At 49.7% G+C, this 12,475-nt stretch overlaps 1 protein-coding gene across 1 annotated transcript; it reads right to left on the reverse strand.

Moving 5' to 3' along the window:
- Positions 1-4,164: 4,164 nt before the first annotated feature.
- Pebp1 (phosphatidylethanolamine binding protein 1) lies at positions 4,165-9,135 on the reverse strand. The gene is made up of 4 exons (XM_005344330.2): positions 8,944-9,135; positions 7,534-7,643; positions 7,137-7,237; positions 4,165-4,994 (listed from the first exon to the last, which is right to left on the reverse strand). The coding sequence occupies exons 1-4, from the start codon at positions 9,076-9,078 to the stop codon at positions 4,777-4,779; spliced, it is 564 nt and encodes a 187-aa protein (XP_005344387.1). The 5' UTR covers positions 9,079-9,135; the 3' UTR covers positions 4,165-4,776.
- Between the last annotated feature and the right edge of the window lie 3,340 nt (positions 9,136-12,475).

Below are 12,475 nucleotides of genomic sequence, written 5' to 3' on the forward strand. Positions count from 1 at the left end.
GTCGTCCACTGACCACACCCACACGTTATGCGTGCATGTGCAAACTCACACAGACACACACAATAACTGGATAAAATTTCAAGTAATCCTGGACTGCGAGCCTGGCCGCACGCTGAGGCACCTGTTGTGATGGCTGATATTACCACAGGACCTGGAATCATCCAGAGAAGAGACCAGCCTCTGGGCACGCCTGTGACAGATCATCTAGATTAACTAAGATCCACAGCAATTGTGGGTGTCACCCTGCCACAGGCTGGGGTCCTGAAGTGAGCAGAAAGGAGGAAGTGAGCCGAGCACCAGCGTTCATCTTTCTCAGCTTCCTGCCAGCAGATGTCACGAAACAACTGCTTCAAGCTCCTGCTGCCATACACCCCCGCCCCCGCCATGGTGGACTGCACCCCAATCTGCTGTCACTAGTACTCCTGTGTCACTCCAAGCCCTTATATTACACTCTTTGGGATGGCTGTAATCAGGGAACCTCTAGACTTTGTTCGTGCATGTCCATCAGGTCCAGTTTAATAATTTATTACATTTTTTTAAAGATTTTTTTTTATGTATACAGGTGCTTACGTGCATGTATGCCTGCAGACCAGAAGAGGGCATCGGATCGTGAGCTGCCCTGTGGTTGCTGGGAACCGAACCCAGGACCTCTGGAAGAGCAGCAATGCTCTTGCGCTGAGCCATCTCTGCAGCCCTGTTTGTTGCATCTTATTTTGTGTATGTTGCATGCTCACGTGTGCACAGGTCACACATGGGGATCGGAGGACAACCGTGGAGAGTCTGTTCTTTCCTCCCACAGTGTGGGTGCCCACCAAGTCAGATTTGGTGGCGGTGACTTCACCTACTAAGCCATACTGCTGGCCCATGTCCACACATTTAGACAAGGAAGCAGAGGACGACCTCACCCTGATTACCACTCTTTAAAGAACAAAGCATCTTGCAATTGGTGATAGAAAATCACATGAAAAATCATGTAAGAGGAAAAACTAGTACATGATTTTAAATATACATAAATACCAAGTCAAAATGTTTGAAGTTCAGTAAAACTGTCCCGAAAGTGGAGAAGAAACTCACACACCACTACTGTCTTCCTGGGTGCATTCTGCATATATCAGAACTGAAAAGATGCAGGCCTGTGGAAACAATTGTTGCAATATTAGGAATTCCCCCCTAACTTGCCAAAGCACTTTCTACACATACGAAGGGTGTTTGCCAAAGCACTATTTACAACAGCAAATGAACGGGAATAAATGAAACCACACAAACAAAATCATACAGTGGTGTGAACATCTGTAATATGAAGTATCTGGTCACAATGTGAGCTACACACCTGGAGAACCACTGCATAAACTAGTGTGTTTGGAAAAATATGTGTCTGGGGTTGGTGAGATGCCTTAGCGGATAAAGGTACTTGCCACCAGCCCTGACGGTCGGAGTTTGATCCCAGGACCCACAGAGTAGGAAGAATCACCTCCCACAAATTGTACTCTGATCTTCACGTGCTGTAGTACACACGTGTGTGCATCTACCCAGTAGATGATAGATGGACAAATGGATGAATAAAAAATTTATTATTTTAAAGAAAAGGCTGGAGAGAAGGCTCACTGGTTAGGAGTGCACCCTGCTCTTGCAGAGGACCTGAGTCCAGTTCCCAACACCAAGATTAGGTGGGGCACAACCACCTGCAACTCCAGCTCTAGGACCTGACGCCCTCTTCTGGACTCCACAGGCACCTGCATACACACACACACACACACACACACACACACACACACACACACACACACACACATGTAGTAATAGGAGCGGCAGGGCTGCGTCCCCAGCATCCCGGCTGCCTGGCTAGCTTATGCCCTGAAATAACAACACACAAATTGTATTCATTTAAACACTGCTTGGCCCTTTAGCTCTAGCCCTTACTGGCTAATTCTGATATCCCGATCAACCCATCTCTAATAATCTGTAAGCACCGGTCTTACCGGGAAGATTCTAGCCTACGTCCATCCTGGGTCGGAGCTGAATCGCGTCTGTCTGCCCGAGAGCTGGAAGCATGGCGTCTCTGTCTGAGGCATCTTACCTCACTTCCTCTTCCTCCCAGCATTCTGTTCTGTTTTCTCCTCCCACCTGTTTTAACCTATGAGGGCCAGCCAAGCAGTTTCTTTATTATAATTAACCAATGACCTTCCTCCATCACACACACAAAGACTGAAAATATTTTTTAAAAAATTTTGAGCAGGGTCTGGTGGCACACACCGTGGGAAGCACAGGCAGGCAGATCTCTGTGAGATCAAGGCCATCATGGTCTACAGAGCAAGTTTCAGGACAGCCAGGGCTGTTAGAGAAAGCCTGTCTCAAAAACAAAACAACAAAACATTTTGTTACATAAGTACCTAACAGTGTTTACCAGTGTACATGCCAAGACTTTTAAGGATAGAAAGATAAGGTATATTTTGTTTCTTCTGGAAGAGAGCCTACGCCAGGGATTACCATCAAGACACCCTGCTGAGATGGAAGGCACTTTCTTTCCACACTCTGTTGGGAGTGTGTGTAGTGTGTTTTTCAGTGCTGGGATCAAACCAGGGGTGTACACATGTACATTCAAAGTGCATTTCTATTCTACCACTGAGCTCCGCCCCAACCCTATCATTCATTTTTTTAAGATTTATTAATTATGTATACAGCATTCTGTCTGTATGTGTGGTGCAGGCCAGAAGAAACCAGATCTCATTACAGATGGTTATGAGCCACCATGAGGTTACTGGGAATTGAACTCAGGACCTCTAGAGAAGCAGTTGGTGCTCTTAACCTCTGAGCCATTTCTCGAGCCCCCCCCCCCATCATCCATTTTTATAACGTTTATCAACTTTAAATATACATTTTCCACAAAAATCTACCTATCTTATCCACCCAGAAGCCAACAGGCCATGTTGTCAACATTTGTCAAAGGAAGAACTAGGAGGTGGGCTAGGCCTGTAATTCCAGACAGAGGATTGTGAGTTCAAGGCCCGCCTGAGGTATGCTATAAGGCTTTCTCACCGTACAATAGCAAGGATCTAACTTCAGACCCTTCCCCATGAGCCCAATTCAGTGACAGAACCTCTGACACTGGGAGTCTCCTCTGCCTGGCCCTGACCCCTCTGTGGATGACCCATGGGGGGGGGGGGGGATCGGCAACACTGACAGCCTTTTACCACGGCAAAGAGGAAGGCTCATGGACAATGTGGGCAGTGGAGAGGGGCCATAGAGCACATCCCTGGCACCTAAGGAAGCAATGGGCTGTTCAGAATTTGACCAGGGTCTCCCACGATTCTGTTTTGGAAGGGCTGTGAACTTTTCAGAGTTGGCTTCTGGCTGGAGGAAGTGAGAGTTCCAGCCCAGCTGGTTCCACCTCATGCTCTTGGCTCTGCTAGAATGTGAATCCCTTTACCAGACAGTGCCACCACCTCAGCCCAAGCCACCTGGCTACGCTTCTCCTGCTGTGACAGACCCAAGTAAAAGCCAAAACAAACCTCTTGCTGATCAAGTCTGTCACAAGGGTACAAAAGCAGTAAGGGTATTCGACCTTGAAGAACTGGTCCAAAGCAAAGGTGCTTCTAGGCCTCAAGCAAGCCAGCTGATTTCTCTTTCAGTACGTTTTAAAATTATACATATTTGTGTTTGGGTGTCCGCGGTGCCAACGTGCATGTATTGAAGTCAGATTGCAACTGGCTGCGGTCAGTTTTCTCCTTCCGCCTCTGGGTCCTGGGCTCGGCCTTTACCTGCTAGGTCACCTCTGTGACCTTTTTTTATGTGGCCCAAGCTGTCTCCAAACTCACACAGTCCTCCTGCCTCAGCCTCCCAAATACTGGGGATACAGGTCTGATCCACCATTCCCAGGCCTGCCTGAAGCCTGGGAGTTTGGTTTTTTTGTTAAGACAAGATCTCATTATGGAGACCAGGCCGGCCTAGAACTCAGAGCTCTCCCTACCTCTGCCTCCCAAGTGCTAGGACAAAAGGTGTGTGCCACCACTCCTGACTCGCCCTCCTCCATAAGCATTGCTCCCACTGCCCATTATAAGGGAGGAGGTGGCAGAAACTCCCTGTGGCCAGATGGCACCGCTGCTTGCCTCAGAGGGCTCCTCCGCCCATGCACGAAACCCAGACACAGTGAAGAAAATACCTGGATGCCTGAATTCAATGCCTTTATTTTTATTTGATTATGTACAGACAAGATTAACACACCTAGCAACTCCAGGAACGTTTGCTCATACTACTGAGAAGCAAGGCTTAGCCCTCTCTCTGGGGCCTTGCCTCAGCACAGTAGCCCTGTGCCTTAGAGCTACAGGACGCCAGCACCTGTGCAGCCGCCTGCCCCAGCTGAGATGGAAGCCTTGTGTTGTCCCAGTTGGGGACAGAACTTCAAAAACACATCTCAGAAGATGCTACCATGCCTAGTTCTGGGCGAGTCCCTGTCAAACCATGTACAGACAACACTAGCCCTCACCCTCACATGGGGCAGAGTGTCTTTACTTTCCAGAGTTGCAAATCTTTAACAACACAAGCACTCCATCAGAACACCAAACACCCCTAGATGGAGACTAAATTCAAGCAAACATAAACCTGGATACGATTATTAGAATCCTAAGGATGGGCAGTGGGAAGTCACCCTACACCTCTATCCTAGCACAGCTCAGGACTCCCTGCGAGGGGGTAGAAAGGAAGGAGGAGAAACAGCATGCTTTGCACAACTTGATAATACTGTGGGGGTCCCCAGGACCGCTGGCCTCCACGGCTCCTCTATTTCCCAGAGAGCTGCTCATACAGCTTGGGCACGTAGTCATCCCACTCTGCCTGGTAACATGTGCCCGCCACCGGGGCTCCCAGGTGATACTTCTTGCGGAAGGCCGCCACCTTGAACTTCCCGCGATGATCTCCTGACCTGTTGCTGAGGATGGGTTCGTCACAGTTCAGTGGCTTGTCCTGTTCGTACACCAGCCAGACGTAGCGGTGGAGGCCTGCAGGAGAGGCAAGCATCATCCAGACAGTAAGTTTGGGGTGGGGATGCACTGCAGTTGGGAATGCTCTTGCCTAACATACACACATCCCCAGCTTGGTTCTCTACACAGCACAAAATAAACAGAGTGGAACAGTGGCCACTTGATCAGGATTTGGGTTCAGGGCCATCCCCAAGTACAACGAAAGCTCAAGGCTGGCATGGGCTGCAGGAAACTGTGTCAAAATCCTATGGTTTCAATCACTTTTTGAAAAGCTATTTATGTGTATGAGGATGATAACAACAGAAGTGGCCATCATCCAGATTACTGGACAAAGAAGCCACAGTATGCCACCTGTCACAAAAGCATCAATGACCTGCCAGGGTCTGCAAGGACTTCACAGACTCACAAGAAATTTACACAAACTGATCAGAGTGTAGAACATCCACTTTGGAGAACTCCAGGCAACTCGTAGACCTAGGATGTCGACCTAAGAGTGATGGAGCCCGGCCAAGAACAGCCAGAAGGCACACAGAGGCTCTGCTCACAGCACCCACATCCTGGCCACAGCCCAAGTGCCCAGCAAGAGGAAGGCTGAGCCACGAGGCACGCGGGCACAGGGAATACTAATTAACGAAAGGAAATGAACTGGAAACCAGAAACAGAATGACTCTCACATCAAGGCCACTTGTCCCGCATGCTCTGCCCATGAGAAGTGTGGTGACCAAAACAACTCATGGAGGCAGACGGCAGAAAATCCTGGGAGCCATAGGAACAAGGCCACCTCTAAGAACACTGGGGTGACAGGAAGAGATCCCATCTTCCTGGAGTGTCCAGATGTGTGTGCCTCAATTCCACTGCCCGAAACTTCACGATCCATCAGTCTATTCTGCAAGCTAAACTTCAAACCTCCCCCTTCTCCCAGAGCTGCTGGGGTTTCTAGTCTTTAAAACAGAGCACAGCTCCTACCCGAGAGACTCGCTTTACTCCCAGCGTCTCCCGTCTATAATTAAATCACCTGCTTTTGTTGGTGCCCTGGAGAACCTTAAGAGTCCCCAGGAAATCCGTTTCTTTACTCTCTGTTAGGAACACGCGGGAGGCCTTTAAGCCACCTGGAGGCTGCTGGGCCGGCGGCCACACTGTGAGCCATGAGCAGTGGTCCTTGTCCTTACTGGGTACTCATTATTCCAGTCAGTGCTGAGGGCAGAACAATGCACAAACGTTCGCACTCTGCCACGCCATCAGCCATCATCACCGTGGCCTCGTTCCAGCGAATGGGAACACCGTGTAACAGGCGACAGGCAGTAACCGTGTCTCCCACCAGCTCCAGGGGTGTTTGTGCGAGTTAGGGAACTTCAATGTTGGAGATGAATCTCACTGACTCACACTGTCTGTGTAAACACACAAGTGTGTGTCCAATGTGGGTCACTACAGTGTGCGTGCATGAGTGTCATCAATGTGGGTCACTACAGTGTGCGTGCATGGGTGTCATCAATGTGGGTCACTACAGTGTGTGTGCATGGTTGTCATCAATGTGGGTCACTACAGTGTGTGTGCATGTGTATGCATGAGTGTCATCAATGTGGCTCGCTACAGTCTTCCAAGCCTTTTCAAGGTACCCAACCACATTTGCAGAAGAAAGGGAGTTATAAAGAAGTCTTTGGGCATTTATGTGAAAACAGTGATCACTTCCTGTTTATAGAATCAGAAACTCCCAAGATCAGACAAAGCAGAGCTTAGACAGAGACCAGAGGGGCTCAACTTTGCCCATATCCGGCCCGCTGAACCCCACTCCGAGCTTCCACAGCACTGCCTGCTCTCTGTGCCCCTGCCTGTTGGAGGCATTTGACAGCCCAGTGACAGAGAGCTTGCCTAAAGTGTCGGAGGGCCCTGGCTTCAGTTTTTCAGGACCACCAAAAAATCACATTCTGATGCAGCTCTCTGGAGTCCAACAGTAGCTCCACAGAGGGCACACCCAATCAGAACCCCACAAGCCCACAGACTGGAGCCAGCACTGGAAAGGACTGGCCCAAAGGGGAAAGCGAGCAGACTTGTGTCTCCCTCAGGAAGAGGCTTGGAAATAAACTGGGCCAGTGGCAGCCTGACAGAGTCCCCATCCCCTGCCTCCTCTCACACCCTTCCCCTGAAGCAGCCTTGACTGACCTGTGCCACTGGGAGGGCCAGAGCCCACGTAATCGGAGAGGACCTTGCCGCTGCTGATGTCATTGCCCTTCATGTTGACCACCAGAAAATGGTGCCACTCCCTGGAGAGAGAGAACGAGGGACTCTGAGCGCCTGGAGACAGGTATGCACCAAGCACCTGCTCCACGCTGAACCGCGAAGGCAGGTGATACAGTCGGAAAGCATATACGAGCAAGAGAGCTGGACGCCAAGAGAAGCCATCTAGGAAGCTGGCGATCTGGCTCAGGTGGGCTTCCTAACCAGCACTACAAACCATGCTGTAATCCCAGCCGGTCTATGTGTTCCTGCCTAACAAGGGACTTCTGCCAAACACGTCACACCTGGATGACTGCCTCTCACCATCTTTTCCTCAACTTGCCTGAATTTGGGGTCCTTCCTGCTGGGAGCATCTGGGTCGGTGAGGACCAGGGTGTAGAGTTTCCCTGGGTCAAGGCCATCCCACGAAATGCTGCTGGGCCTATTCTGAACCTGTAGGAAGGAACCAGTTTGAGGTTAAAAACTCAAAAATGCTCTCAAGCTCAGTATTTACAGCCTTATACCCCTAAAAGGTAAACCATGAGGACTAGTTTTTACTGACTTCTTTTACTAAGGATACATATTAAAATAGATGTATTTTAATCTATTGGAAGTTCCCAAGTATAGCCTCTACTAAAAGCCCGAATCTTGGGGCTGGAGAGACATCAAGAACTCTTGCAAAGGACAGACATTCCCAGCACCCACGTGGGGGCGGGGGTGCAACAACAGAGTAATGGAAGTTCCTGGGTATGACCTCGACTAAAAGCCTGGACCTTGGGGCTGGACGAGACAGTTCAGTCATTAAGAACTCTTGCAAAGGACCACACTCCCAACACCCATGGGGGGTGGGGAGGATGGTCCTCAACAGCCAGCAACTCCAGCTTCAGGGGACCTGATGCCTCTTCCGGCCTCCACAACTCCCTGCTCTCATTCACATGTACATAAATAAAAATGAAACAAATCTTAAAAATCCAGAAAAAAAAAAACCTGATGTGGCGCATGCTTTTAATGCCCAGCACTTGGGAGGCAGAATCAGGCGGATCTCCTGTGAGTTCGAGGATAGCTTGGTCACATAGTGAGTTCGAGGACAGCTTGGTTAAGTAGTGAGTTCCATTCCAGGCCAGCCAGAGCTACACCAGTGAGATCCCCCCCTCTTTCTCGACACGCACGCACGAACACACACCAGCCTTAGCAACACTATCTCCACGCTATTAACCGTGCCACTAGGTCCTCCTCCACGTTATTGGGGTCCTGAGCCACCATGTCTTTGAATACAGTAGCCAGCTGATGTGTAATCTGCCTTCACTGAACAAGTTCAAGAGCTCAGAAAACGACAGCTCCCAAGGACACGTACAAAGTTTGGGACAATGGAGACCGGCCAGGCCTCCAAATGGAAACTTCCAAGTCACCATCCCGAACCCTGGGCTCTAAATACACAAAGGGAAGGGTTAAAGCTACTTTCTCTGAGCTTGGAGCCGCTGCTGGGCTTCAGCATCCCACCTCCACCCCCAACAGCAAAACAGGCAATGGGAAGGCGCTGGCCCTGGAGCCCTGCACAGTGCAGGCCGCTCTCTGGGGTGGGGTGGCTCCAAGTTCTGGACTGTTAACAGAGGTTACATAAGGCGCCTCCGGCTACCGGGTGGGACTCCTGTCGCATAGTTGGGGATACAGAGGTTGAGCCCGGAGGCCCCGGGTGCGAGGCCTGCTCCGTCCCGCTGCTCCCGGGCCTCCCCCTCCCCAGGCCTGCGCGTACCTGGGTGGGCGTCAGCACTTTGCCCAGCTCGTCCACCTCCACCCCGGCGTAGGCGACCCGCAGCGCATGCTGGGGACGCTCGTCCACCTCCTGCAGGCTCAGCGGCCCGGACCACTGGCTGATGTCGGCGGGCATGGCGACAATGAGGACGAGGACTCACGCGCTGTCCCGAGTGCCGCGAACCCAGGGCGCTTGCGCAATTAGCCTGAGCCACTCGACCAATCGCAAGCCAGGCCGTGCCTCTCGCCCTCTGATTGGCTGATCCGAAACTGGGCGGTCCAAGGACCCAGGTAATTGCGAACCCTCCCCCTCCGCCTGCTGGGCTGTGCGTTCGACACCGCGGTTTAAATTGTTTTTGCGGCTTCTCCTTTCACTTGAAGGACTTTTAGCCCCATTTCGCAATTTCCAGTGATAAGGCCTTGCTTTTTTTTCTTGAATTTCTTAAAACGAGCGCGATTTCTTCCCTGCATTATCTTTTGTTGTTGTTTTTTTTTTTTTTTTTTTTTTTTTTTTTTTTTTTTTTTTTTTTTTTTTTGGTTTTTCGAGACAGGGTTTCTCTGTGGCTTTGGAGCCTGTCCTGGAGCTAGCTCTTGTAGACCAGGCTGGTCTCGAACTCACAGAGATCCGCCTGTCTCTGCCTCCCGAGTGCTGGGATTAAAGGCGTGCGCCACCATCGCCCGGCTTGTTGTTGTTTTAAAAGCTTTTTAAATGCCACCAAAGTTCAGCCCCGGGTAAATCAATGAATGTGTTGTACTTATCTGCAGAATGTGGATGACCCCCAAAGGAGCCAGACTCAAAGTTCTGCACGCAGCACGATGATGACCTCCCCATCCCCCCATAAATGTCCACATTGGAACCTCTCTTCAATAAACCTTCCAGCCTGAGTGCCAGCAAGTAAGTCCAGAATTGCATACAAATGACTTGAAGAAGTGGCTGGATCTTGGTTGAGAGGCTTAAAAGACAACCCTCGCCCCTATGAGAAACTATCAACAGTCTGCAAGCCTCTTGCCAAGTAGCAACAACTGAGCTCCTGAAAAATGGCGGCTGCTTTTCTCAGACGGAACAAGTCCTCCTACGGACAGTGTGGCTTAACAAGACAAAATGGAATTCAGGTTGCTAATTAGAGAGAGAGCCTCAGAATATGGCTATTTCCTGGGTGGCTTCCAGGTCATCCCATGGGCCTTGAAAGAGAGAAATGGAAAGCGGGATCAAGAAGACCAGACTGAGAAGAGTAAGCAAAGGTGGACCAGTGATGGCCGGCTTTGCAGTTAGGGCAGCCTCCAAAGCACGGAAGCTGTCAGAAAATGCATGGGCCTCCAGAAGGATGCAGATGTGAGGAGGATTTGATTGCAACCCACCTTCCCCAGGGAATTTTTATATTGTGTATCTACTAGGCTGTAGGGGGCGCTCTGTCCTCCATGGAGGACATGACCACTGGTTTTTTCCCCTCCTACTTATTTATTAATTATGTGTGTATGGGAGGGGGAGTAGGTATTGAACATTCTTGCCCCAAGTCCAAGTATAGAGGTCAGAGGAAAATTGTGGAAGTCCATAGTTTGTTCTCTCATGTTCCACCATGTGGTGTCAGGGATGGAGCTTCGTTCATCAGGATTGACTGGCAGCAAGCACCTTTACCACTAAGACACACACACACACACACACACCCTTGATATTTTGAACAGAGAAGCTGTGGTGACCCACAAGAGAACCTCTGATATAAGATCCTATTAACATTGCCTCCTGGAAAGGATGGGAGAATCTGTGGGCTCTCAAGGCTCCTACATAAGAAAGATTAAAAAATAAATTAAAAATTTTTTAGCCAGGCGATGGTGGCGCACGCCTTTAATCCCAGCACTCGGGAGGCAGAGGCAGGCGAATCTCTGTGAGTTCGAGACCAGCCTGGTCTACAGAGCTAGTTCCAGGACAGGCTCCAAAGCCACAGAGAAACCCTGTCTCGAAAAACCAAAAAAAAAAAAAAAATTTTTTAATGGAAATTCATGCAACATATACTACTCACTTAAGAATGCGTATATGTGTCTGCATGCTTTTTCTCTCACACTGCTATGGCAAATTGCCGCATCCCCAAGTACAGGCCATCGTGGCGGGAATACATAGTGACAAGAGACATCCAGTCACATTGCACCTGCAGCTGAGAAGCAGAGAGTGGGAAATGCTGGCATTCAACTCGCTTTCTTCTTTTTATGCAGTCCAGGATGACAATCCATGGGACGTTGCACCCATAGTTAGTGTGGGCGGGTCTTCCCACCTCAGCTTACCCCGTCTGGAAGCAGTTTCACAGTAATACCCAGAGGTTTGTTTGACTCCAGCATCGTTCTAAACCCCATCCCCTTGACAGTCAACACTACCCACCACATCCTCTTGAGTCCTCTCTGAACACTTGTGGTGGTTTGAATGTAATTACCCCCCATAATCTAATAGGGAGTGGCACTATTGTGTGGCTCTGTTGGAGTGGGTCTGGCCTTGTTGGAGGAAGTGTGTCGCTGTTGGGGTGGGCTTTGAGGTTTCCTATGCTCAAGAGACCACCCAGTGTCTCAGTCGACTTCCTCTTGTCTTCTGATCAAGACGTAGCCAGCACCACATCTGCCTACATACCGCCATGCTCCCTGTTGTGATGATAATGGACTGAACCTCTGAAACTGTAAGCAAGCCATCTCAATTAAATGTTTTCCTTCATAAGAGTTGCTGTGGTCGTGGTGTCTTTTCACATCAATAGAAACTCTAAGACAACATCGGAGGGCATATGTGTTGCCCGAGGAAGCCAGAATAGGGTGTCAGATTCCCTGGAACTTGAGTTACAGGCAGTTGTCAGCCTCTGAAATGGGTGCTAGGAACTGACCCTCTGTAAGTGCAGCTACTGCCCTGATTTAAGTGCTAAGCCATCCTTTGGGCCCCTAAAATGTGTAGGACCTTGGGATTGTTTTGATTACTGAGTAAGCGGGAAGTTCGCTGATATGGTTGGCAGCAGAGCGGCTTCCTTCCAGAGTACTGCTTCTGTGGGCAAAGGGCTTAGAGGAAACCAAATCTCTGTGTCCTGCAGCTGTGGTCTGCAATCAGAAGCTGCCACTGTGAGGCACAGAGGGCTTGAGGAAGTGACCTCAGGGGCATACAGTAGCTGACTGCTGACCAAGGACCCAGCTGAGGTGTGCTTTGGAAACTGTCTGGTCTCCGAGATTCCCGTTTCTTGCGATTACTTTGTGTGTGTGTGTGTGTGTGCGTGTGTGTGTGTGTGTGTGTCCGTCCTTAATAATCTCAAAACTGCTGAAATATACCTCATACTCTCATTAGCACCTTAAAAAAGAAAATTCCTCAAGGGGGCTGGAGATATGGCTCAGAGGTTAAAAGTACTCACTGATTTTTCCAGAGGTCCTGAGTTCAATTCCCAGCAAACACATGGTGATTCACTACTATCTGTAATGAGACCTGGTGCCTTCTTCTGGCCTATATCATACAGGGAAACAGAATACTGTATATATAATTAATAAATAAATTTTTAATAGTTGGTTTGTTAAAA

This window comes from Microtus ochrogaster, chromosome 2, assembly GCF_000317375.1.
Source record: "Microtus ochrogaster isolate Prairie Vole_2 chromosome 2, MicOch1.0, whole genome shotgun sequence".
Classification (NCBI taxonomy): domain Eukaryota; kingdom Metazoa; phylum Chordata; class Mammalia; order Rodentia; family Cricetidae; genus Microtus; species Microtus ochrogaster.